The 25,684-nt window shown below is 54.1% G+C and overlaps 1 protein-coding gene across 15 annotated transcripts; it reads left to right on the forward strand.

The window, feature by feature from the left end:
* The first annotated feature begins 65 nt into the window (after positions 1 to 65).
* CC2D1A (coiled-coil and C2 domain containing 1A) lies at positions 66 to 25,464 on the forward strand. Of its 15 annotated transcripts, none has more exons than XM_077977565.1 (29): positions 66 to 366; positions 4,609 to 4,744; positions 6,447 to 6,562; positions 6,653 to 6,765; positions 7,264 to 7,428; positions 7,527 to 7,761; positions 14,115 to 14,239; positions 14,569 to 14,641; positions 14,811 to 14,882; positions 14,978 to 15,108; positions 15,196 to 15,268; positions 15,918 to 16,051; positions 16,676 to 16,787; positions 16,871 to 17,043; positions 19,725 to 19,847; positions 19,940 to 19,998; positions 20,087 to 20,203; positions 21,755 to 21,828; positions 21,905 to 21,963; positions 22,059 to 22,110; positions 22,216 to 22,315; positions 22,413 to 22,503; positions 22,806 to 22,943; positions 23,038 to 23,102; positions 24,273 to 24,336; positions 24,420 to 24,546; positions 24,666 to 24,742; positions 24,830 to 24,877; positions 24,960 to 25,464. In XM_077977565.1, the coding sequence occupies exons 5-29, from the start codon at positions 7,402 to 7,404 to the stop codon at positions 24,978 to 24,980; spliced, it is 2,370 nt and encodes a 789-aa protein (XP_077833691.1). In that variant the 5' UTR covers positions 66 to 366; positions 4,609 to 4,744; positions 6,447 to 6,562; positions 6,653 to 6,765; positions 7,264 to 7,401; the 3' UTR covers positions 24,981 to 25,464. The 15 variants fall into 15 exon arrangements, with proteins under 15 accessions (XP_077833691.1, XP_077833697.1, XP_077833698.1 ...); XM_077977571.1 differs by having other exon boundaries at positions 15,918 to 16,039; positions 16,679 to 16,787; XM_077977572.1 differs by having other exon boundaries at positions 15,918 to 16,039; positions 16,679 to 16,787; positions 23,041 to 23,102.
* The last annotated feature ends 220 nt before the right edge of the window (positions 25,465 to 25,684 follow it).

Here is a 25,684-nt window from a genome sequence, read left to right on the forward strand (position 1 = left end):
AGCCCGCGACTGTGAGCACCGCCCTGCGAAGCGCATGCGCGCCCGCGCACTGCCTGCCGGGAGTTGTAGTTTCGGCTCGGCGGACCCGGCGAGTCCAGTGGCCGCGCTCCGGTGCAGCGGCGCCCGAGGCCCGAGGCGGAAGTGGGGCGGCCAAGCAGGGAGGCGAGGGCTCGGGATCGACGGCCGCGGAGCGCCGACGAGGGTTGCAGGACTCAGGAAGGGCGCGTGCGCGGCGACAGGGCCCGGGGAAGGAGGCAGGGCAAGGCCGGGCTTGGGGGCAGGTGGTTCGGGCATCCAGCCTGGAAGATGCACAAGAGGAAAGGACCCCCGGGACCCCCGGGCAGAGGCGCCGCGGCCGCCCGCCAGGTGAGTCTGCGCCCCACGGCGCGACCTGGGGATCCCTCCCCACCCCGGTCACACACTCAGGGAAGGGCCCCACCCCCCAGGGAGGCCCGATCTCCGCCCCCCAGGTAAACCCCGGTCCCCGCCCCCCCTCCAGGTGAGGCCCCAACCCCACTCAAGTGTGGTCTACTACTGGCCTTGGCTCCCCAGCTCCTGGGGCCCTGCCCCAGGTTCGGGGCCACCTGTTGCCACAGCTGCTCCAGTCGGGGAGGGGCAGTCCTCGGACTTGACACATCAAACCCTTGCATCAGTCGGGCCATGCCAGACTCTATTCCATTGTACAGATGAGGACGTTGAGACTCACAGACGTGAAGACATCTGCCCAAGGTCATAGGGATTAACAGCTTGGCCAGAGCTAAGCACAAATCCAGGGCCGCAGCCGTAAGCTTATGGCACTTATGGCACTGTGGCTGGGCCCCTTCTCCCTCTCCCAACTCCTCTGCCCCAGGCACCAGATAGTTTGATTTTTCTGTTTTCATGGAAGGAGCCCAGGACATAGCTTGGTGTTCAGATATTAGAGTCTGGCTGACCTGAAGTTCCCTCCTGGCCTCTGTACATTGGACATTTGACTTTACAGCTCTGAGCCTCAGCTTTCTCATCTGTAAAATGGAGACCTCTATAATCCCAGCACTTCAGGAGATGGAGGCAGAGGCGGGAGAGTCATTTGAGGCCAGAGTTTGAGACCAGCCTGGGCAAAAGCGAGACCCCCGTCTCAACAAAAAATAAAAGGACTAACTGGGCATGGCGGCATGTGCCTGTAGTCCTAGCTATTTGGGAGGCTAAGAAGGGAGGATTGCTTGAGCCTAGGAGTTCAAGACTGCAGTGAGCTGTGATCGCACTACTTCTGCTCCAGCCTGGGTGATAGAACAAGAATCTCTAAAATAAAAATTAAAAATTAAAAATGGAAGCCGGGTGCAGTGTCTCACACCTGTAATCCCAGCACTTTGGGAGGCCATGGCGAAACCCCATCTCTATTAAAAATACAAAAATTAGCTGGGCATGGTGGTGGGCACCTGTAATCCCAGCTACTCAGGAGGCTGAGGTGGGAGAATCGCTTGAACTGGGAGGCGGAGGTTGCAGTGAGCCGAGATCGCACCACTGCATTCCAGACTGGGTGACAGAGCGAGACTCCTTCTCAAAATAAATAAATAAATAATAATAAATGGAGACCTCCAAGAGACCCTACATTACAGGACAGTTGTAAAGAGTCATTGAGGGCCGGGCGCGGTGGCTCAAGCCTGTAATCCCAGCACTTTGGGAGGCCGAGACGGGCGGATCACGAGGTCAGGAGATCGAGACCATCCTGGCTAACACGGTGAAACCCCGTCTGTACTAAAAAAAAATACAAAAAACTAGCCGGGCGTGGTGGCGGGCGCCTGTAGTCCCAGCTACTCGGGAGGCTGAGGCAGGAGAATGGCGTAAACCCGGGAGGCAGAGCTTGCAGTGAGCTGAGATCTGGCCACTGAACTCCAGCCTAGGCGACAGAGCGAGACTCCGTCTCAAAAAAAAAAAAAAAAAAAGGGTCATTGAGATAGTTTATGGAAAGTGCTAGAACACAGCACTCAATAAATGTCACTATTATCATTATTACTAGTTGGTGGAGCCATACATAATTGCCAACATTTGGCCATTTTTTACCTACAGGAAAGGCAATTTCATACGGTTAAACATAATGTTGTCACATCATGATTGGTCATTAACCAAGATAGGAAGACGGGTCTGCATGGCAAACTTGCATTGTGGTTAGGACTTCTTTTTTTGTTTGTTTTTGAGACAGAGTCTTGCTCTTTCGCCCCAGGCTGGAGTGCAGTGGCGCAATCTCGGCTCACTGCAACCTCTGCCTCCCGGGTTCAAGCGATTCTCCTGTCTCAGCCTCAGGAGTAGCTAGGATTACAGGCTCCCACCACCACACTCGGCTAATTTTTGTATGTTTCTTTTCTTTCTTTCTTTCTTTTTTTTTTTTTTTTTGAGACAGAGTTTCGCTCTTGTTGCCCAGGCTGGAGTGCAGTGGCGCGATCTCGGCTCACTGCAAGCTCCGCCTCCCAGGTTCACGCCATTCTCCTGTCTCAGCCTCCTGAGTAGCTGGGACCACAGGCACCTGCCACCAAGCCCGGCTAATTTTTTTGTATTTTTAGTAGAGACGGGGTTTCACCATATTAGCCAGGATGGTCTTGATCTCCTGACCTCGTGATCCACCCACCTTAGCCTCCCAAAGTGCTGGGATTACAGGCGTGAGCCACCGTGCCCAGCCTGCTCTTTTCTGGGGGGTCGGGCGGGGGGGGCACAGAGTCTCGCTCTGTCGCTCAGGCTGGAGTTCAGTGGTGCGATCTCAGCTCACTGCAACCTCCACCTCCCAGGTTCAAGCAATTCTTCTGCCTCAGCCTCTTGAGTAGCTGGGATTGCAGACGCCACCACCACGCCCAGCTAATTTTTGTATTTTTAGTAGAGATGGGGTTTTACCACGTTGGCCAGGCTGGTCTCGAACTCCTGACCTCAGGTGACCTGCCTGCCTCGGCCCCCCAAAGTGCTGGGATTACAGGTGTGAGCCACTGCATGCAGCCATCAGGGCTTCTAATTGCTCTTGAAGCCCCAACTTTCCCACACAGCCCCTCTGCTGAGGATGCTGGAAAGAAAAGCCCAAGTGTACAGAGTAGCTTTGCTTTGGGCAAAGTGTGGGGCCTGCCTCCCTCCCTCCTTTCTTCCCTTCCTTCCTTCCTTTTTTCCTTCCTTCCCTCCTTCCTCCCTCCCTCCCTCCCTCCCCCGCTCCATCTCTCTTTCTTCCTTTCCTTTAGACAGGGCTTTACTCTGTTGCCCAGGTGGAGTGCCGTAGCACAGTCATGGCTCACTGCAGCCTTGACCTCCCCAGGCTCAAGTGATCCTCCTGCCTCAGACTCCTGAGTAGCTGGGACCACAGGCACACCACAACCCCCAGCTAATTTTTTTTTTTTTTTTTTTTGAGATGGAATCTCGCTCTGTTGCCCAGGCTAGAGTACAGTGGTGCGATCTCAGTTCACTGCAAGCTCTGCCTCCCAGGTTCACGCCGTTTTCTTGCCTCAGCCTCCTGAGTAGCTGGGACTACAGGTGCCCGCCACCATGCCCGGCTAATTTTTTGTATTTTTAGTAGAGATGGGTTTCACCGTAGAGATGAGTAGAGATGAGCCACCCTACCCGGCCAACGCTCCCAGATAATTTTAAAAAGTTTTTTTTCCTGTAATCCCAGCACTTTGGGAGGCGAGGCGGGCGGATCACGAGGTCAGGAGATGGAGACTGTCCTAGCTAACAAGGTGAAACCCTGTCTCTACTAAAAATACAAAAAAAAAAAAAATTTGCCAGGCGTGGTGGCGGGCGCCTGTAGTCCCAACTACTCAGGAGGCTGAGGCAGGAGAATGGCGTGAACGTGGGAGGCGGAGGTTGCGGTGAGCCGAGACTGCACTCCAGCCTGGGTGACAGGGCGAGACTCTGTCTCAAAAAAAAAAAAAAAGGCCGGGCGCGGTGGCTCAAGCCTGTAATCCCAGCACTTTGGGAGGCCGAGACGGGCGGATCACGAGGTCAGGAGATCGAGACCATCCTGGCTGACACAGTGAAACCCCGTCTCTACTAAAAAATACAAAAAAACTAGCCGGGCGAGGTGGCGGGCGCCTGTAGTCCCAGCTACTCGGGAGGCTGAGGCAGGAGAATGGCGTGAACCCGGGAGGCGGAGCTTGCAGTGAGCTGAGATCCGGCCACTGCACTCCAGCCTGGGCGGCAGAGCGAGACTCTGTCTCAAAAAAAAAAAAAAGAAAGTTTTTTTTTTTTAGTAGAGATGGGGGTCTCACTGTATTGCCCAGGCTGGTCTGGAACTCCCAGACACAAGCCATCCCCTTGCCTTGGCCTCCCACAGTGCTGGGATGGCAGGCGTGAGCCACTGCACCCAGCCAGAGGCCTGCTTTTTCCACTGAACTTGGCCCAGCAGCACATCATAAGTGTAGATTCAGATCAGAGAGCTGGGTCTCTTGCCCTTTGCCCCAGGTTGAACTGTGCCAGAGGGCCTGGCTTGTCTTATAACACCTGTTCTGGGCTTGTTCCAGTCTCCTGACACTCCCCAGGTAAACAGCTTTCCCTGGGAGACCTTGTTTCCTTCCTCCCAAGGGGACTCTCCGGCCATCATGACTGCCTCTAGCCATGTGGTGAACCAAAGGTCTGACTGAACCCTTGCTGTCCCCCTAGCTGGGCCTGCTGGTTGACCTCTCCCCAGATGGCCTGATGATCCCTGAGGACAGAGTTAACGATGAAGAACTGGAGGCCGAGTTCTTGGCTTTGGTCGGGGGCCAGCCCCCAGCTCTGGAGAAGCTCAAAGGCAAAGGTAAGATGGTTAACACGCCCTCAGAACATTTTCTGATATCCTGCAAGTGGTTTGGGTGCAGAACTGGGGGCACTGGGTAGGGGAAAGACGACAGAGAAGACCTGGGAGCCGATGGTCTGGGTAAGAGGGTCAAGACCAACTCTGGACCCAGACTGAGAGTTGGAATCTGAGCTCTGCCACTTACTGGCTCTGTGACTTGATGAGTCACATCATGTGCTTTGGCCTCAGTTTTACCATCTGTAAAATTGGAATAATAACCATGTTATAGGAGTTAATCTTCTAGAGTCCGTATTTCACCCAGGGCCCCCTCACACACAATAAGCTCATGTCAGCCAGGCGCAGTGGCTCACGCCTATAATCCCAGCACTCTGGGAGGCCAAGGTGGGCAGATCACTTGGAGCCAGGAGTTTGAGAGCAGCCTGGCCAACCTGGTGAAACCCCATCTTTACTAAAAATACAAAAATTCGCCAAGCCTGGTGGTGAACGCCTGTAATCCTAGCTACTCGGGAGGCTAAGGCATGAGAATCGCTTGAATCCAGGAGGCAGCGGTTGCAGTGAGCGGAGATTGCGCCACTGCACTCCAGCCTCGGCAACAGAGCAAGATCCTGTCTCCAAAAAAAGAGAGAAGCTTCATTCAGGCATTAATTGCTGTGCTGTTGGCTGTGAATTCAAAGTTAATGAATGAACAATATCTATTCGGTAAGGTATCTTCAAACAGAAACGCGCATGGAGCAAGCAGTTGATTAAAATTTTGTGACCAGAGCTTGGTGTGGTGGCGCATGCCTGTAGTCCCAACTACTTGGGAGGTTGAGGCAGGAAGATCACTTGAGACCAAGAGTTTGAGGCTGCAGTGAGCTCTGATTGGGCCACTGCACTCCAGCCTGGGTGACGAAGCAAGATCCTGTCTCCAAAAAAGGTTATGACTGGAGGCTCACAGGAACCTAAGCTTAAATTTCCCCTAGGAACAATAGTCCTATAGTCATTAATTGAGTCTTCAAGGCAGCTTTACAGAATGTAACATAACTAATAACAAGATACTGGCAATATACTGTTCTAAGAGCTTCATTGACCTTCTGTGCTCCAACCTACCTATGAAGGAGAAACTGTTGTTATCCCCATGTCACAGAGGGAGAAACTGAGGCCCAGAGAGGTGACCCCACTTGCCCAAGGTCTCACAGAGAGAAAGTTGCAGAGCTGGGTTTGTTGTTTTTTTGTTGTGTGTGTGTGTGTGTGTGTGTGTGTGTGTGTGTTTTGAGACAAACCCTTGCTCTGTTGCCCAGGCTGCAGCGCAGCGGCGCAATCTTAGCTCACTGCAACCTCCGCCTCCTGGATTTAAGTGATTCTCCTGCCTCAGCCTCTCCAGCAGCTGGGATTACGCGCCACCACGCTCAGCTAATTTTTGTATTTTTAGTAGAGACGGGGTTTCACCATGTTGGCCAGGCTGGTCTCGAATTCCTGACCTCAAGTGTTCCTTCTGCCTCGGCCTCCCAAAGTACTGGGATTACAAGCGTGATGAGCCACTGTGCCCAGTCTGCAGAGCTGGGTTTTGAATTCAGATAGCCAGGCCCCAGACCTGAGGCTGAAGAAGGAAGAGATGAAATGGGGAAGTCAACAAGAGGTGGGCACCTAATGTGTCCGGGATGGGAAACGGGGGCTCTTCGTGTACGACCCTGGCCCACCTGGGGCATCCCCCTACCGCCAGGTCCCCTGCCGATGGAGGCCATTGAGAAGATGGCCAGCCTGTGCATGAGAGACCCGGATGAGGATGAGGAGGAGGGCACGGATGAGGATGACTTGGAGGCCGATGATGACCTGCTGGTGAGCACTAAGGGCAGGGTGGGAGCTCTTATCCCATTGCCCCCATGCAGCATGCCCTCACGTCCTGCCCCCGGCCGTGTGTCCCTGCAGGCGGAGCTAAATGAGGTCCTTGGAGAGGAGCAGAAGGCTTCAGAGACGCCACCTCCTGTGGCCCAGGTACAGTTCGGATGACCCCACTCCCTTGAACCACAAGCCAACAGACAGTCCGGGGTTCAAGGCCTACCCTTTTTTTATGAGATGGAGTCTTGCTGTGTCACCCAGGCTGGAGTGCAGTGGTGCCATCTCAGCTCACTACAACCTCTGCCTCCCAGGTTCAAGCAATCCTCCCACCTCTGCCTCCCCAGGAGCTGGGATTACAGGTGTGCGCCACCACACCTGGCTAACTTTTGTATTTTTTGGTAGAGTTGGGGTTTCTCCATGTTGGCCAGGCTGGTCCCGACCTCAAGTGATCCTCCTGCCTTGGCCTCCCAAAGTGCTGGGATTACAGGTGTGAGCCACCGCGCCCGGCCCACCCTTGTCCTTCACAGCCACGTGACTGACATCAGGCGGGTCACATGATGCTTCTGAAACCCCATTCCCTCCACTGGGAGATGGGGCCCATGATTTCTGCCTCACTGGAGCGGGGGAGGCTGGTCCAGGAATGACATGTGGCTGACTGTTACTGCAGAAGGGGCTGACAGAAGCATCCCAGGTGGGGTCAGCACCCACACTGTGCCCCTGCCCTCCCACAGCCAAAGCCTGAGGCCCCCCATCCGGGGCTGGAGGCCACCTTGCAGGAGAGGCTGGCGCTCTATCGGACAGCAACTGAAAGCGCCAGGCAAGCTGGAGACAGCGCCAAGATGCGGCGCTACGACCGGGGGCTTAAAGTAAGTGGGCAGAGGGCAGGGTACAGGGACGCCCCCACCCCGATGTCCCGCACCAAGCTCTTGGCTTCTCCCAAACCAATACTCACGCCTTATCGCAGACACTGGAAAACCTGCTGGCCTCTGTCCGGAAGGGCAATGCCATTGACGAAGCGGACATCCCGCCGCCAGTGGCCATAGGAAAAGGCCCGGCATCCACGCCTAGCTGCAGCCCTGCACCCACCCAGCCGGCCCCTGGAATCGCGTCAGCCCCGGAGCCCAGGGTCACCCTGGAGGGACCTTCTCCCACTGCCCCAGCCTCATCTCCAGGCTTGGCTAAGCCCCAGATGCCCCCAGGTAGGTGATGGGCAGGGCCGGGCTGATGTGGGAGCCGAGTGGGCCATCTGGCAGGATGCCGCTCTAGGGGGGTGCAGGCTGTGCACTGATTGTGACATATGTTCAACACCCTGAATCCTGGGGTCTTCAAGCCCCTGGAGTTCATGAATACCTCCCAAGCAGGACATGGATACCCAGAGAGTTTTTTTGTTGTTATTATAATATTATGATAAAACATAGGCCGGGCGCAGCGGCTCACGCCTGTAATCCCAGCACTTTGGGAGGCCAAGGCGGGCAGATCACAAGGTCAGGAGATTGAGACCATACTGGCTAACGTGGTAAAAATCCCATCTCTACTAAAAATACAAAAAATTAGCCGGGCTTGGTGGCAGGCACCTGTAGTCCCAGTCACTCGGGAGGCTGAGGCAGGAGAATGGTGTGAACCTGGGAGGTGGAGCTGGCGGTGAGCCGAGATCACGCCACTGCACTCTAACCTGGGCAAAAGAGCGAGACTCCGTCTCAAAAAAAAAAAAAAAAAAAAAAAAAATATATATATATATATATATATATATATATATGTATAACATTTACCATTAAAAATTCTTTTAGGGCCGGGCACGGTGGCTCACGCCTGTAATCCCAGCACTTTGGGAGGCCAAGGCGGGCGGATCACAAGGTCAGGAGATCGAGACCACGGTGAAACCCCGTCTCTACTAAAAATACAAAAAAAAATTAGCCGGGCGCGGTTGTGGGCGCCTGTAGTCCCAGCTACTCGGGAGGCTGAGGCAGGAGAATGGCGTGAACCCGGGAGGCGGAGCTTGCAGTGAGCCGAGATCGCGCCACTGCACTCCAGCCTGGGCGACAGAGCGAGACTCCGTCTCAAAAAAAAAAAAAAAAAAAAATTCTTTTAGTTCTTTTTTTTGAGATGGAGTTTTGCTCTTATTGCCCAGGCTGGAGCACAATGGCACGATCTCAGCTCACTACAACCTCCACCTCCCAAGTTCAAGCGATTCTCCTGTCTCAGCCTCCCAAGTAGCTGGGATTACAGGCATACGCCAGCACACCTGGCTAATTTTGTATTTTTAGTAGAGATGGGGTTTCACCATGTTGGCCAGGCTGGTCTCAAACTCCTGACCTCAGGTGATCCACCCACTTCGGCCTCCCAGTTTGCTGGGATTATAGGCATGAGCCACTGTGCCTGGCCTTTTTTAATTCTTTGAGACAAGGTCTTACTCTGTCACCCAGGAGTGCAGTGATGTGAGCATAGCTCACTATTGCCTCGACCTCCTGGGCTCAAGGGATCTTCCCTCAGCTTCACCAGTAGCTGGGACTACAGGCATGCACCACATACACACTTGGCTAATCTTTTTTTTTTTTTTTTAAGACGGAGTCTCGCTCTGTCACCCAGGCTGAAGTGCAGTGGTGTGATCTCGGCTCACTACAACCGCTGCCTCCCGGGTTCAAGCAATTCTCCCGCCTCAGCCTCCTGAGTAGCTGGGATTACAGGCACATACCACCACACCCAGCTAATTTTTTATATTTTTAGTAGAGACGGAGTTTCACCATGTTAGCCAGCCAGGGTGGTCTCGATCTCCTGCCCTCGTGATCCACCCACCTCAGCCTCCCAAAGTGTGAAGTTTACAGGCATGAGCCACCAGGCCAGGCCTCATCTCCTCCTTTTTTTTTTTTTTTTTTTTTTTTGGAAACAGAGTCTCACTGTATTGCCCAGTCTGGAGTGCAGTAGCGTGATCACAGTTCACTGCAACCTGCCTCCCGGGCTCAAGCAATCCTCCCGCCTCAGCCTCCTGAGTAGCTGGGATTACAGGCATATGCCACCATGCCCAGCTAATTTTTGTACTTTTTGTAGAGGTGCCATGTTGCCCAAGCTAGAACATATCTTTTAAGAGTTTTTTCTTCCTAACCTCCCCCTAGGAAAGGAGGGCCTCCCTCCCTCTCTTCGTGATACAAACACGGGGCTTTGCCCCAGGTCCAAACACTTCCCTGGCAGGACACAAAGAGACAACTCAAAATACTGGCATGGGTTTGAGAAAGCAAACACCGGATCACTAAATCCTTCTGCAACCGAGCTGGTTTCCAAGCCATTGTTTCTGGCAAAGTTCAAGGATTACTGGAATTATCACCTGAAACTGTCAACTGAAACGACCCAAAATTTTTCACAATGGGAGTTTGGCATAACTTGTCAGGAGTTCAAAGAATACAAAGACATCACAGTAACAAAATTCTGTGTCTTCCAATCTATTTGTTGATGTGAAGTAGGTTTCTCAATACTTTAATTTTTTTGAGACAGAGTCTCACTCTTATTTCCAGGCTGGAGGGCAATGGTGCGATCTCAGCTCACTGCAACCTCCGCCTCCCAGGTTCAATTCACCTGCCTCAGCCTCCTGAGTAGCTGGGATTACAAGCGCCTGCCACCATGCCCAGCTAATTTTTGTATTTTTAGTAGAGATGGGGTTTCACCATGTTGCTGTTCAGGCTGGTCTCGTAATCCTGACCTCAGGTGATCTGCCTGCTCCACCTCTCAAAGTGCTGAGATTACAGGTGTGAGCCACCACCCCTGGCCTCAACACTTTAAAAAAGAAAAAAAAGTACAGATGTGGTGGTTTATGCCTGTAATCCCAGCACTTTGGGAGACCAGGAGTTCAAGACCAGTCTGGGCAACATAGCAAGAACCTATCGCTACATAAAAATAAAGAAATTAGGCCGGGCGCGGTGGCTCACGCCTGTAATCCCAGCACTTTGGGAGGCCGAGGTAGGCGGATCACGAGGTCAGGAGATCGAGACCATCCTGGCTAACGCGGTGAAATCCCGTCTCTACTGAAAATACAAAAAAGTAGCTGGGTGTAGTGGCAGGTGCCTGTAGTCCCAGCTACTCAGGAGGCTGAGGCAGGAGAATGGCATGAACCCGGGAGGCGGAGCTTGCAGTGAGCCGAGATCGAGGCACTTATACTCCATGCTGGGCAACAGAGCAAGTCTCCATCTCAAAAAAAAAAAACAAAAAAAATAAATTAAGAAATTAGCTGGGGCCGGGCGCGGTGGCTCAAGCCTGTAATCCCAGCACTTTGGGAGGCCGAGGCGGGCGGATCACAAGGTCAGGAGATCGAGACCATCCTGGCTAACCGGGTGAAACCCCGTCTCTACTAAAAAATACAAAAAAACTAGCCGGGCGAGGTGGCGGGTGCCTATAGTCCCAGCTACTCAGGAGGCTGAGGCAGGAGAATGGCGTAAACCCGGGAGGTGGAGCTTGCAGTGAGCTGAGATCCGGCCACTGCACTCTAGCCTGGGCAACAGAGCAAGACTCTGTCTCAAAAAAAAAAAAAAAAAAGAAATTAGCTGGGCATGGTAGTACATGCCTACAGTCCCAGCTACTTGAGAGGCTGAGGTGGGAGGTTCGCTTGAGTCCAGGAGTTCAAGGCTGCAGTGAGCCATGATCGTGCCACTCCGAGTCTGGGCAACAGAGCAAGATCTTATCTCTAAAAAAAGGAAAAGAAAAAAAAGAAAAGGATTGAAAGGGAGAAACGAGCTGATTGTTAGGGATTGGACCCAGCTCCAATTATGTCAACAAGAGGTACATTTCTGGTAGAATTTTACCCTTGGTGTACAAAAACTTATCAAATAGCTCAGCAGGGGCTGGGTGTGGTGGCTCAAGCCTGTAATCCCAGCACTTTGGGACACCAAGGCAGGCAGATCACTTGAGGCCAGGAGTTCAAGACCAGCCGTGGCCAACATGGTGAGACCTCATCTCTACTAAAAATACAAAAATTAGCTGGGCGTGGTAGCGCGTGCTGGTAGTCCCAGCCACTCGGGTGGGTGAAGCAAGAGAATCACTTGAACCCAGAAGGCAGGGGTTGCAGTGAGCCACGTTCGCACCACAGCACTCCAGCCTGGGCGACAGAGCAAGACTGTTTCAACAAACAAACAAACAGGTTGGGCGCGGTGGCTCACACCTGTAATCCCAGCACTTTGGGAGGCTGAGGCGGGCAGATCATGAGGTCAGGAGATTGAGACCATCCTGGCTAACACGGTGAAACCCTGTCTCTACTAAAAATACAAAAAAATTAGTCGGGCGTGGTGGTGGGCGCCTGTTACTCGGGAGGCTGAGGCAGGAAAATCACGTGAACCTGGAAGGCGGAGCTTGCAACGAGCCGAGATTGCACCACTGCACTCCAGCCTGGGCGACAGAGCGAGACTCTATCTCAAAACAAACAAATCCAAAAAGCTCAGCCGGGTGTGGTGGCTCACCCCTATAATTCCAGCACTCTGGGAGGCCAAGGTGGGAGGATCGCTTGAACCCAGGAGTTCAAGATCCATCTGGGCAACATAGGAAACTGTGTCTCTACAAAAAATTAAGAATTAGCCAGGCATGGTGGTGCATGCCTGTAGTCCCAGCTACTTGGGAGGCTGAGGTGGGAGAATCACTTGAGCCTGGAAGGTTGAGGCTGCAGTGAGCTGTGATTGCACCATTGCACTCCAGCCTGGGTGACAGAATGAGACCCTGTCTCCAAAAAATAAAATAAAATAAGCTTGATGTATTTAGGTTTTGCTCAGTTACCTGCTAGTAATAATTATAACAATAATTTGACCCAGAAACACATTGTTTTTAACACTGAAAGATTTATGATCACAGGAAATAAAACCAATACAATGTCAAAAGTGTGTCATTCTACCTCCAAACCTATTTTCAGGGAAGTAAGCCTAAGTTTAAAGCAATGGGTCCAGTTGTTAGTCTCAAAAAAAGATCCTGCGTGCTATTTTCTGGGTGTTTCAAGATTTTGTAGGCACTGGGTGGTGTCTTTATTCTACCGTGTTATTTTATACTAAGAATTGCACTTAGAGCTTTAAATATTGAGGTACTTCCCCAGAAAACATATCGAGCATATTATTTGAAACTGTAACTAACACAGTTTAAAAAGCACTGAATACTGAGTTTCCCAACTTTGCAAACACATTTCATAAATGTATTTTGGTTGTATAAATATACAATAGGGTAGGCAAAAAAGGCTTTCAAACACACAGCTATATCATGTTAGCATAAATTTCTGTGGGGGATGTGGATGGAAATAAGAGAAGACTCAAAATTCCCAACTGCTAAAAGTGAGTCCCAGGATCTATTTAAAAAGTGAGTCGGGCATGGTGGCGCATGCTTGTAATCTCAGCACTTCGGGAAGCTGAGGTGGGAGGATCGCTTGAGCCCAGGAGTTCAAGACTAGCGTGGACAATATAGTGAGACCCCATCTCTAAAAAAAAAAATTAAAAAATTAGCCGGGCGTGCTGGTGCATGCTCTGTAGCCCCAGCTACTCAGGAAGCTGAGGTGGGAGGATCGCCTAAGCCCAGGTGTTTGAAGCTACAGTGAGGTATGATTACGCCACTATACTCCTGAGCAGCAGAGCAAGACTCTCTCTCTTTAAAAAAAAATACATTAACGGCCGGGCGCGGTGGCTCAAGCCTGTAATCCCAGCACTTTGGGAGGCCGAGACGGGCGGATCACGAGGTCGGGAGATCGAGACCATCCTGGCTAACATGGTGAAACCCCGTCTCTACTAAAAATACAAAAAACTAGCCGGGCGAGGTGGCGGGCACCTGTAGTCCCAGCTACTCGGGAGGCTGAGGCAGGAGAATGGCGTGAACCCGGGAGGCGGAGCTTGCAGTGAGCTGAGATCCGGCCACTGCACTCCAGCCTGGGCGGCAGAGCGAGACTCCGTCTCAAAAAAAAAAAAAAAAAAAAAAAAAAAATACATTAACTATGACCAGGAGTGGTAACTCATGCCTGTAATTCTACCACTTTGGAAGGCCGAGGCAGGTGGATCACTTGAGGTCAGGAGTTTGAGACCAGCCTGGCCAACATGGTGAAACCCCATCTCTACTAAGAATACAAAAATTAGCCAGAAATCGGGAGGCGGAGGTTGCAGTGAGCCGAGATTGTGCCACTGCACTCCAGTCTGGGTAACAGAGCAAGACTCAGTCTCAAAAAAAACGTTAAGGCTGGGCGCGGTGGTTCACACCTGTAATCCCAGCACTTTGGGAGGCCGAGGCAGGCAGATCACCTGAGGTCAGGACTTTGAGACCAGCCTGGCCAACATGGCGAAACCCTGTCTCTACTAAAAACATAAAAATTAGCCAGGCACGCGCCTGTAATCCCAGCTACTCAGGGGGCTGAGGCAAGAGAATGGCTTGAACCCAGGAGGCAGAAGTTGCAGTGAGCTGAGATTGCACCACTGTACCCCAGCGTGGGCAACAGAGCAAGGCTCTGTCTGAAAAAGAAAAAAAAAGCATTAAATAAATAAATAACAAATGGTTTACACGGTGAACTTGGCCCAGGCCCTGGAGGCTTCCTGTATGCTGTTCTCCCTTCCAGGTCCCTGCAGCCCTGGCCCTCTGGCCCAGTTGCAGAGCCGCCAGCGTGAGTACAAGCTGGCTGCCCTCCACGCCAAGCAGCAGGGAGATACCGCTGCTGCCGCCAGACACTTCCGCGTGGCGAAGGTGCGTCCAGCTGGACGGACAGGACTGGAGGGATGGGGCAGGATGCTTCCCACATGCCCCGGTGGCAAAGCACCCGGGCTGCTGGGTCAGGCCGACCCAAATTTGCATCCTAGCCTGGTCACTCCCTAGCAATAGTTTGCTGTAAGTCTTGGAGCCTCAGTTTACCCCCTCTGTGAAATGGGCACGTGTGTTGGAAGAGGATTAAGCAAGATGGCACAAACGGAAGGGAGGGAGCTAGAAATCCTCGGTGCCATGCCAGGGCCCGGAGGCTCCCCACGAGGTCCCAGCCCCCAACTGCACCTCCTCTTCTAATCTCTTCCTTCTCCCAGAGCTTTGATGCTGTCTTGGAGGCCCTGAGCCGGGGGGAGCCCGTGGACCTCTCCTGCCTGCCGCCGCCACCCGGTGAGGACTCTGCCATGCCCACTCTCTGGGATGGTTTCAGGCATACACTAAGTTCTCCTTGATGCTGCCACCCCTGTTGGTCAGGCCCAAAAACCACCCTCAGGCCAGACCAGCTTGTTGGGGATGCAGCATGCAAGCCCCTCATTGGCCTGGACCTCTCTGTCCCCAGACCAGCTGCCCCCAGACCCACCGTCACCACCGTCGCAGCCTCCGACTCCCGCTATGGCGCCCTCCACACCAGGTAGGTTGTGGGACCCTTTGGGGTCAGGGGCAGGCTTGACGCCAGACTGTCTACCCGTCCCTTGACTCTTAACCTTGTCCCCCTGTCTGGCCCAGAGGTCCCCCCACCCCCGAGGACCCTGCTGGAGGCGCTGGAGCAGCGGATGGAGCGGTACCAGGTGGCCGCAGCCCAGGCCAAGAGCAAGGGGGACCAGCGGAAAGCTCGAATGCACGAGCGCATCGTCAAGGTGCCGCAGGGGTTCCGGGGGAGGTGGGGCGAGCAGGCAGCCCCAGAGCCCTCCCACAAGCAGCCCTAACACCTGTGGCCCTTGCAGCAATACCAAGATGCCGTACGAGCTCACAAGGCTGGCCGAGCCGTGGATGTCGCTGAATTGCCCGTGCCTCCAGGTAGGCCTCGCTCCGGTAGGCTCCGCCCCAGTAGGCCCCACCCCCAGTAGGCCCCACCCCCAGTAGGCCCCGCCCCCAGTAGGCCCTGCCGCTGGCAGACTGTGCCCCAAGCTCCTGTTCCTCCAGCCTGTGAGCGTTGGCAGATGCTATTACTCCCCATGGCACAGGCTCAGGGATCTGAATACAACATATTCAGGGGTTCTGTAAACTTGTTAATCAGTGGGAGCTTGACATTGGACATGATGTAAGGGTCTGCACCCTAGAAATTGGCAAACTGGCTGGACGTGGCTGTTCACGCCTGTAATCCCAGCGCTTTGGGAGGCTGAGGTGGGAGCATCACTTGAGGTCAGGAGTTCAAAACAAGCTCGGGCAACATGGCAAGACCCCGTGGCTACAAGAAATTTAAAAATGAGCCTGGTATGGTGGCACACGCCTACAGTCCCACTCCAGATCATGCCACTGTACTCCAGCCCCGGCAACAGAGCGAGATCCTGTCTCAAAAAAAATAATAAAAAACAAACACACAAAAAAATATAAAAGTAAAGGCCCAAGACTCTGTAGGTGGGGGAGGAATCTGCATCTCCACCATAATGGTGTGAGTTGGTCTCCATCCTGACACACAGTAACTAGGCCTCGACTGGCCGCCCAGGCTTCCCCCCCATCCAGGGCCTGGAGGCCACCAAACCCACCCAGCAGAGTCTGGTGGGTGTCCTGGAGACTGCCATGAAGCTGGCCAACCAGGATGAAGGCCCAGAGGATGAAGAGGATGAGGTGCCTAAGAAGGTTTGAGGGTTGGGGCCGGGCGCAGTGGCTCACACCTGTAGTCCCAGCACTTTGGGAATCCAAGGTGGGAGGATCACTTGAGGCCAGGAGTTTGCGACCAGCCTGGGCCACATAGTGAGACCCCCATCTCTGCAAAAAATGTTTTAAAAATTAGCCAGGCATGGTGGGACTCACCTGTAGTCCCTGCTACTTGGGAGACTGAGGTGGGAGGATCGCCCGAACTAAGGAGCTCAAGGCTGCAGTGAGCCATGGTCGTGCCACTGTACTCTAGCCTGGGCAACAGAGCAAGACTTCATCTCCAAGACAAACTAAAAAAAAAAAAAATGTTTGGTGAGAATTGCTTGAACCAGGAGGCAGAAGTTGCAGTGAGCCAAGATCGTGCTACTGCACTCCAGCCTGGGCGATACAGCAAGACTCTGTCTCAAAAAAAAAAATAAAATAAATAAATTAATTAATTAAAAATAAGGTATTTGGAGCCAGGGGCTTTGGGTGAGGCAGGGGAGTAGCAAAGTCCTGGGAGCCCACTAAATGACCACTGTTGTCAGTGTCAGACCCTGATCCTTGGGGACTGGACTCATAACAGGTGCTACGAAATCTCTTAACATCCTCTCTCTTCCTCCACAGCAGAACAGCCCTGTGGCCCCCACAGCCCAGCCCAAAGCCCCACCCTCAAGGGCTTCCCAGTCAGGATCAACCCCAGCAGCCAAAGCACCCCCAAAAGCCACATCCACCAGAGGTAGGTGCCCCTCCTCCCTGCCCCAGCTGCCTGTTGCCTGGCTGTGGCCTGGGCAGCACCCATAGCAGCTCCTATGCCCACAGCCCAGCAGCAGCTGGCCTTCCTAGAGGGCCGCAAGAAGCAGCTCCTGCAGGCCGCACTTCGAGCCAAGCAGAAAAACGACGTGGAGGGCGCCAAGATGCATCTGCGCCAGGCCAAGGGACTGGAGCCTATGCTGGAGGCCTCGCGCAATGGGCTGCCTGTGGACATCACCAAGGTGAACCCTCTGGGCTTGTGGGAACTGCCCAGGCACCCACTGGTCAGGCTCCTGCCCCTTAGCAGCCACGTGAACTGAAGTGTATTAGTCAGGGTCCAGCTGCTGTAACAAATAGATCCTCCCAAGACAGTGGCTGAAATGAGACAGACATTTATTATGTTTCTTGCATGTACCACTCAGGGCAGTCTGGACTATGCAAATGGGAGGTCCTTCAGGTCCTGAGTTCCTTCCACCTTACTGCTTTGCTGCACCTGAGGGGTTGTCCTTGTCCACATGATCCAAGTGGATCCTGTCAGAAGGATTAGAGAAAGAAGCAGAGCTAGTAGTCCCTTTTAAAGGAAGTGACATCACCATTGCTTGCCTCCCATTGGCCAGAACTAAGTCACATGGCCACATTTAGCCACAGAGGAGCCTGGAACATGTAGTCCCTTGGTGCACTGTGTGACCAGCCTGAGCTCCATTACTAGGGAAGGGAAGGGGATCAGATTTGGGGAGAGGCTTAGATTCTGCCACTTTGGACAGGACCATTCCTTTCTCTCTGAGCATCATTTTTCTCCTTGGGGAAGTGGGGATGGCGACCCCTGCCTCAAAGAAAGACAGCCAGGTTTCTTCATGTGATAGAATAGTACTCATAATAGGAAACATTTGAGGAGCTTGAACTGGGCGTCCAGCAAAGGCCACCCAGTTCAAGGAAGTGACATCACTTTTGCTTGCCTCCCATTGGCCCAAACAGTCACATGGCTACATTTAGCCTCAGAGGAGCCTGGGACATGTAGTCTTTGCTGGGCACTGGAGACATGGCCTTGAGCAAAAAAGGCAAAAATTCACACTCTCTCTGGACATGGTGGGTCACACCTGTAATTCCAGCTACCTGGGAGGCTGAGGTGGGAGGATCGCTTGAGGCCAGGAGTTCAAAACCAGCTTGGGAAACACAGTGAGACTCACTGTTATGGAGTGGATGTTCTAATTGAGAGACCACAAGAAACACACAAATATACAGCACCTTATCACAGCCCATGAAGCCTGCACCATCTGCCCCATCACCTCCCTTGCCTGGTCTCTTTTTTGTTTTGTTTTGAGACAGAGTCTCGCTCTGTTGCCCAGGCTGGAATGCAGTGGCGCGATCTCAGCTCACTGCAAACTCTACCTCCCAGGCTCAAGTGATTCTCCTGCCTTAGCCTCCCGAGTAGCTGGGACTACAGGCATGCACCACCACGCCTGGCTAATTTTTGTATTTTTAGTAGAGATGGGGTTTCATTATGTTGACCAGGCTGAACTCCTGACCTCAGGCAATCCACCTGCCTCGACTTCCCAAAGTGCTGGGATTACAGGCATGAGCCACTGTGCCCGGCCTGCCCCTTGCTCACTCTCCCCTTTGCTGTCTGGTAGCCTCAAACACCAGGCACTCTGCAACCTCAGGGCCTTTGCACATGCAGTTCCCTCTGCCTGAATGCTTTTCCCACAGACACCTGTATGGTTCACTTTCTCCCCTCATTAGGTCTCTGCTCAGACATCAGCATCTCCAGGAGGCCTACCCTGACCTGTCTAAAATCCCTCCCTGTCACCCAGATCCCTCTGCTCCTCCTCCCAACTCTGCCTTTCCCTGTGGCATGTATCACCTTCTACTCTCTTATATGATTTACTTATTTCTTCTGATTATTGCCCATCTCCTACAAGAGAATGTCAGCCCCACGAGGGCAGGGATTTTGTTCTCTCTTCTTCATCCCTGTGTCCCCAGCCCCAGAGCAGAGCCTAGTGCACAGCAGAGGCTCCATACATGATTTCTCCAACTCTTGAGCTCAAGCAATCTACCCGCCTCAGCCTCCCAAAATTCTGGGATTATAGACATGAGGCACTGCCCCTGGCACCATACATGATTTCTGGGGTGACTGAAGAATGCCTTTGTTAAGTGGGACAATGGAAGGATCAAGAAGAAAGAACAGGCCGGGGGCGGTGGCTCAAGCCTGTAATCCCAGCATTTTGGGAGGCTAAGACGGGCGGATCACGAGGTCAGGAGATCGAGACCATCCTGGCTAACACGGTGAAACCCCGTCTCTACTAAAAAATACAAAAAACTAGCCGGGCGAGGTGGCGGGCGCCTGTAGTCCCAGCTACTCGGGAGGCTGAGGCAGGAGAATGGCATAAACCCAGGAGGCGGAGCTTGCAGTGAGCTGAGATCCAGCCACTGCACTCCAGCCTGGACGACAGAGCGAGACTCCGTCTCAAAAAAAAAAAAAAAAAAAGAACAGAGGCTGAGGCTGAATGTGGTCTTTTACCTGTAATCCCAGCAATTAGGGAGGCTGAGGCCGGCGGATCACTTGAGGTCAGGAGTTCAAGACCAGTCTGGCCAACATGGTAAAACCCTGTCTCTACTAAAAGTACAAAAATTAGCCAGGTGTGGTGGCATGCGCCTGTAATTCCAGCTACTCGGGAGGCTGAGGCAGGAGAATCACTTGAACCTGGGAGGCAGAGGTTGCAGTGAGCCCAGATCGTGCCACTGTACTCCAGCCTGGGCAACAGAACGAGACTCCATCTCAAAAAAAAAAAAAAGAAAGACCAGAGAAGGGTGACAGAGCCGTGGTCGGGGAATGCTCCCCGTCAAGGAAGAACAACATTTCTACAGAGCCCTAGGTGGGCCTGCTTGTTCCCCTTACCCCCACCACCAGCCTCGTCCTCCTCAGGTGCCGCCCGCCCCTGTCAACAAGGATGACTTTGCCCTGGTCCAGCGGCCCGGCCCAGGTCTGTCTCAGGAGGCCGCCCGGCGCTATGGTGAACTCACCAAGCTCATACGGCAGCAGCATGAGGTGAGGGGGAGGCCCCCAGCCTGTCCCCCAGGGGCGTGACCCTGCTTCCCCTCTCTTCCCTTCCCTCGACTCACTGCCTTCTGTTTCCCCAGATGTGCCTGAACCACTCAAACCAATTCACCCAGCTGGGCAACATCACTGAAACCACCAAGTAAGTGCCCCGACCTGTGCCAGACACTTGCACCCCCAGCCACCCATCCCCGGGGCTGGGGACATGAGCAGGGCCCTCCCACCGGCAGGTTTGAAAAGTTGGCAGAAGACTGTAAGCGGAGCATGGACATTCTGAAGCAAGCCTTCGCCCGGGGTCTTCCCACACCCACTGCCCGCTTTGAGCAAAGGACCTTCAGCGTCATCAAGTAAGACTCCTGATCTGTGCCCCACCACGTGGCCCCAGTGGCCCTTTGGTGGCAGGGGGGTGGGGGTGTGCTCCCCAGAAGCTGGCATAAGATTTACATCTGGAGGAAAGTTTGAATGGGTGGAAGAGCACAGAGCGTGCAAAGGCCCTGGGGCAGGCATGAGATACAAGTGAAGGATGGCGAGGGTGCAGTCACAGTGACACATTTGGGAAAGATCTAGAGAGTACAAAGGTGTATCTTGTCCCAGGGCCTGGGTGAGTCCATGGGAGACCAGAGATGAGTTATGGCTTTGGTGGGTGTTGGTCTTGGTACTATTAAGTCTTCCCACGCCAGGAGGAGTGGGGATTGTTTTCTCCACTTTTTTTTTTTTTTTTTAATTTCGAGACAGAGTCTCGCTCTGTTGCCCAGGCTGGAGTGCAGTGGTGCGATCTCTGCTCACTGCAAGCTCCGCCTCCTGGGTTCATGCTGTTCTCCTGCCTCAGCCTCCCAAGTAGCTGGGACTACAGGCGCCCACCACCATGCCCGACTAATTTTTTATTATTTTTAGTAGAGACAGGGTTTCACCATGCTAGCCAGGATGGTCTCGATATCCTGACCTCGTGATCCACCCATCTTGGCCTCCCAAAGTGCTGGGATTACAGGTGTTAGCCACTGCACCCGGCCCGTTCTCTCCACTTTCTAAACGAGGTTAGGTGCAGCCACTGGCCCTCCAGTGGTTCCCAGCTGCCCCTGGGATAACCCACACCCCTTACCCTGGCTCCCCAGTCTCCACACAGCCTAGCTCCCTGTCACCTCCTCTCTGCCTCCTGTCCCTGCTTCACTCAGCTCTGGCCACACGGGACTTTTTGTCCCTCCTACAAACCAAGTATGTTCCTACCCCAAGCCTCTGCATCAGCTATTTCTTCTGCCTTCACCCTCTTCCCCAGATCTCCATGTGGCAGCTCCCTGTTGACATCTAGAGTCATCTATGATGTCACCTTCCCTCTGAGAGGCCCTCCCTGTCTATCCAAGCAGTCTTTTCTGAGCACACTCCACTCTTCCCTCTCTGCTGAGTTTTCTATTGTTTCTCTATTTATGTACTTGTGCTCATCTGTCCACTCAGCTAGATTGAGCACAAGGTATGGGTATTTGTTGTTTAATTCTAGATCCCCAGCACCTAGGCTACCAGCTGGCACATAGTAGGTGCTCAAGAAATATTGGGAAATGAAGGGAAGGTCTCCTAGCAGCTAGGGCACTGGTTGATGCTTAGTAGGACTCAAGAACTATTAAGTGAAGAGAATGTCACCCAGCAGCTAGGGTACCTAGCACACAGTAGGTACCAAATAAATATACGCGGACTGAAGAAAAGACTCAAAAGTGATCCATTGCCGACCTGAACAGAGAACTCTAGTCTGTCTGATTCTAAAATTAGCCCAGGAGCTGAGATACCCCCAAAGGCCAGGGTCGGGTTTGTTCCCAGCCCCCACTGGAGGAAGAAAAGGCAGGTGGGCAGTGGGACTGAGGTACCTCTGTTTCCCTGCCCACCCGCCTGCCCACCTGCCCACCCGGAAGGATCTTCCCTGACCTCAGCAGCAACGACATGCTTCTCTTCATCGTGAAGGGCATCAACTTGCCCACACCCGCAGGTGAGGGGGCTGTAGGCAGGGGTCAGGGTCATGGGGACCCCCTCTCTGCCCAGCTCTGACCCTTGTTTGCCCACAGGACTGTCCCCTGGCGATCTGGATGTCTTTGTTCGGTTTGACTTCCCCTATCCCAACGTGGTATGTGGGGAGCTGAGGAGGGGAGGGCTGCAGACTCAGTGGGCCAAAGCCAGGTCCCAGGCCCCCGAGATTTCCTGCCTCCTCTCTGGTCATAGGAAGAAGCTCAGAAAGACAAGACCAGTGTGATCAAGAACACAGATTCCCCTGGTGAGCCTCAGCTGGAAGCACCCCACCCCTACTCCCTTGCAGCAGAAGGGATGTAAGACCATGGCCTGACCCCACCCAACTTCCTCTCCCTCCTTCGCCCTGCAGAGTTCAAGGAGCAGTTCAAACTCTGCATCAACCGCAGCCACCGTGGCTTCCGAAGGGCCATCCAGACCAAGGGCATCAAGTTCGAAGTGGTTCACAAAGGGTGAGCTAGAGGGAGCCATGGCCGCTGGGTGGGCTCCAGGGGAGGGGAGCTCCTCTGAACCAACCATCCTGTCCCCACTATACACACGTACACACAGGGGGCTGTTCAAGACTGACCGGGTGCTGGGGACAGCCCAGCTGAAGCTGGATGCACTGGAGACAGCATGTGAGGTCCGGGAGATCCTTGAGGTGAGAGGTGGACATTCATCTGCATGCTCCGGTATGGCCATGCTACTCATTAACATTATTAAGACAGTTCCTGCCTTGAGCCCCCTATGAGCCTATCTGTTGACCCAACCCCTCAGAGCCCCAGACCTCCCTACTGCCCAGCCCTAAATACTTGCAGTACCCCACTCCATTATGATCAACTGGTATTTCAACCATACCATGGGCTTATATTTTAGAAGCCACTCTTGTTCTCCCTGGTCCTGGCCCTGGGCCTTTAGTCACTTCCTGCTTCCCACCAACAGTTTCTCCTTACCCCTATCTAGGTCCTGGATGGTCGCCGGCCCACAGGGGGGCGACTGGAGGTGATGGTTCGGATTCGGGAGCCACTGACAGCCCAGCAGTTGGAGACAACGACGGAGAGGTGGCTGGTCATTGACCCTGTGCCAGCAGCTGTGCCCACAGTGAGACCCCCCCACCCCTATCCATCAGCAATCCCAGGGAGGGAAGCTTGGTTCAGGGGCCCAGGACTCACAGGACTGGTTCTCTCCTCTGAAGCAGGTTGCTGGGCCCAAAGGGAAGGCGCCTCCTGTGCCTGCCCCTGCAAGGGAGTCAGGTAACAGGTAGGTATCTGGGCCAGGGCATGCTAGAGAAAACACCCAATTCCCCTCTCAGCCCCACCTGGACAGTTTCCCACCAGGCACAAATTGGACCATGTCCCTCTCCTGCTGCAAAACCTTTCCTGGCACCCCTTTTCCCAGAGGATCCAGATTAAACTCCTTTGTTTGGTCTTTAAAACCTTTTGTGATCTGACCGTTGTCAATATATCCAGGCTTCTCTCTCCCCACTCCCTCCTGTGGTTCATGGCCATGAATAGTTTTCACTGGCCTCTGGACTTCCGTGGGTTCCAATGCCTGAACACCCCTACCCTTGTTCCTCTGCCCACCTCTGATTCCTTCTTTGGATCCCAGCTTGGCTGTTACCTCCTCCAGGAAGCCCTCCCTGACCACTAGGCATCATAGTTTCCTGGGTGTGCAGCCATCGTCCCCACTAGGTTTTGGGATCAGCAACACCGGGTGGGTATTGCCTATCTCCCACCATACCCCCAGTGCCCAAAGTATCTTTTTTTTTTTTTTGAGACGGAGTCTAGCTCTGGCGCCCAGGCTGGAGTGCAATGGCGCGATCTTGACTCACAGCAATTTCCGCCTCCTGGGTTCAAGTGATTCTCCTGCCTCAGCCTCCTGAGTAGATGGGATTACAGGCATGCGCCATCACACCCAGCTAATTTTTCTATTTTTAGTAGAGACGGGAGTTTCTCCATGTTGGTCAGGCTGGTCTCGAACTCCCGATCTCAGGTGATCTGCCTGCCTTGGCCTCCCAAAGTACTGGGATTACAGGCATGAGCCACTGCGCCCAGCCTTTTTTCTTTTTTTTTTGAGACAGGACCTTGCTCTGTCGCCCAGGCTGGAGTGCAGTGGTGCGACCTCAGCTCACTGCAACCTCCACCTCCCAGGTTCAAGCAGTTCTTCTGCCTCAGCCTCCCAAGTAGCTGGGACTACAGGCGCATGCCACCATGCCCGGCTAGTTTTTTTTCTATTTTTAGTAGAGACTGAGTTTCACCATATTGGCCAGGCTGGTCTCGAATTCCTGACCTCGTGATCCGCTCGCCTCTGCCTCCCAAAGTGCTGGGATTACAGGCGTGAGCCACCGTACCTGGCCCAATGTGTCTTTCGAATTAACAGGGTTGGGTTGGGGGAATCTCTGCAGTCCCTTATCCTTCCTCTACCCCTTAGATCAGCCCGGCCCCTGCATAGCCTCAGTGTGCTGGCCTTTGACCAAGAGCGTCTGGAGCGGAAGGTGGGTATCCATCCTGCTGGGCTCCATGGGGCAGGACTGGGGAGTCCTGGCGGGATCTTCACAGGCCCCTCTGTATCCTCCAGATCCTGGCCCTCAGGCAGGCGCGGCGGCCGGTGCCCCCAGAAGTGGCCCAGCAGTACCAGGACATCATGCAACGCAGCCAGTGGCAGAGAGCACAGCTGGAGCAGGGGGGCGTGGGCATCCGACGGGGTAGGGGTTCGGAGATGGGCATCTGGTGGGGGACGGGCTTGGGGATGGGCACAGTACAGGAGGGTTGGGGGCAGCGAGGCCCCACCCTAAGCCCCCATCCCCCCACCATCTATTCTCAGAATACGCAGCCCAGCTGGAGCGGCAGCTGCAGTTCTACACGGAGGCTGCCCGGCGCCTGGGCAATGACGGCAGCAGGGTGAGCTGGGCACGGGCTGGGTGGACGCTGGGCAGCGGGCAGGGCGGGACCTGCAGGGACTACCTGCTGAATGCCCATCCCCCACAGGAGGCTGCAAAGGAGGCACTCTACAGGCGGAATCTGGTAGAGAGTGAGGTGAGCAGCTCAGGAGACGGGGTGGTTGGGGGATCACTGTGGTCATAGCCCACCCCGGTGACCCCAGGGGCCTCTCTCCCAGCTGCAGCGGCTCCGCAGGTGAGGAGCCCGTGGGGCGGGCAGCCCCCAGAAAGTGGGCAGCAGACCCCAACACCGGGAAGAGCTGACACAGCCACGGACCAGACAAGCAGACAATCAGCGGACAATCGGTTCTGGACTCGCCCCTCGTCCGGGCCTCCAGCCCAGCCAGAGCCTCTGTGGCTGTGGGTGTGGGGAACGATCCCTGCCAGCCAGTGTATTCCCCTCACCCAGGCCTGGGTGGGCCCCAGAGAGTCCTGTTTGCACAGCCCAGGGGAGTCCGGCCTCTGGCCCACCCCGGAGCAGGGAGGGTGGCTGGGACCAAGCCCCAAGAGCCCCTGCAAGCACTTTACTTCCTGTCCCTCCCCGGCCTTAACCCCAAAGCCCTCCTGCACCCCAAAGAAGCCGCTGAGGCTGGCCGAGCCCCACTGTCTCCCCAGGGGCGTCGACCTGGCCCAGCTGGGTCCCTAGGGCCAGCACATGGAATAAAATAGCCAGGGCCACACTCAGCCCAGCTCTGTCCTGTCTGTTTGTTGCTCGGACCCTCGGTGGCCAGGCTAGGTCTCCCCACCCACCCCCTATTTCCCCTGGAGGTAGATGGGGAGGTGCCTGTTAGGGGAGCAGGTTTGGGGAGGGGCAGTGTGCTTGTGAAAGGCGCTTTTTTTTTTTTTAGAGACCGGGTTTCCCTCTGTCTCCCAGGCTGGAGTGCAGTGGCACAATCAGCTCATT

Source organism: Macaca mulatta, chromosome 19, assembly GCF_049350105.2.
Source record: "Macaca mulatta isolate MMU2019108-1 chromosome 19, T2T-MMU8v2.0, whole genome shotgun sequence".
NCBI classification, from domain to species: Eukaryota; Metazoa; Chordata; class Mammalia; order Primates; family Cercopithecidae; genus Macaca; species Macaca mulatta.

What these genes read in the sequence shown, in the direction of transcription:
- CC2D1A (XM_015123099.3), top strand. Translation starts at nt 307, where the DNA reads ATGCACAAGAGGAAAGGACCCCCGGGACCCCCGGGCAGAGGCGCCGCG. An exon ending in CTGCCTGCCGCCGCCACCCG is followed by an intron (nt 14,642 to 14,810) that starts GTGAGGACTCTG and finishes CTCTGTCCCCAG; the next exon opens with ACCAGCTGCCCCCAGACCCA. An exon ending in TGCCTGTGGACATCACCAAG is followed by an intron (nt 17,044 to 19,724) that starts GTGAACCCTCTG and finishes CGTCCTCCTCAG; the next exon opens with GTGCCGCCCGCCCCTGTCAA.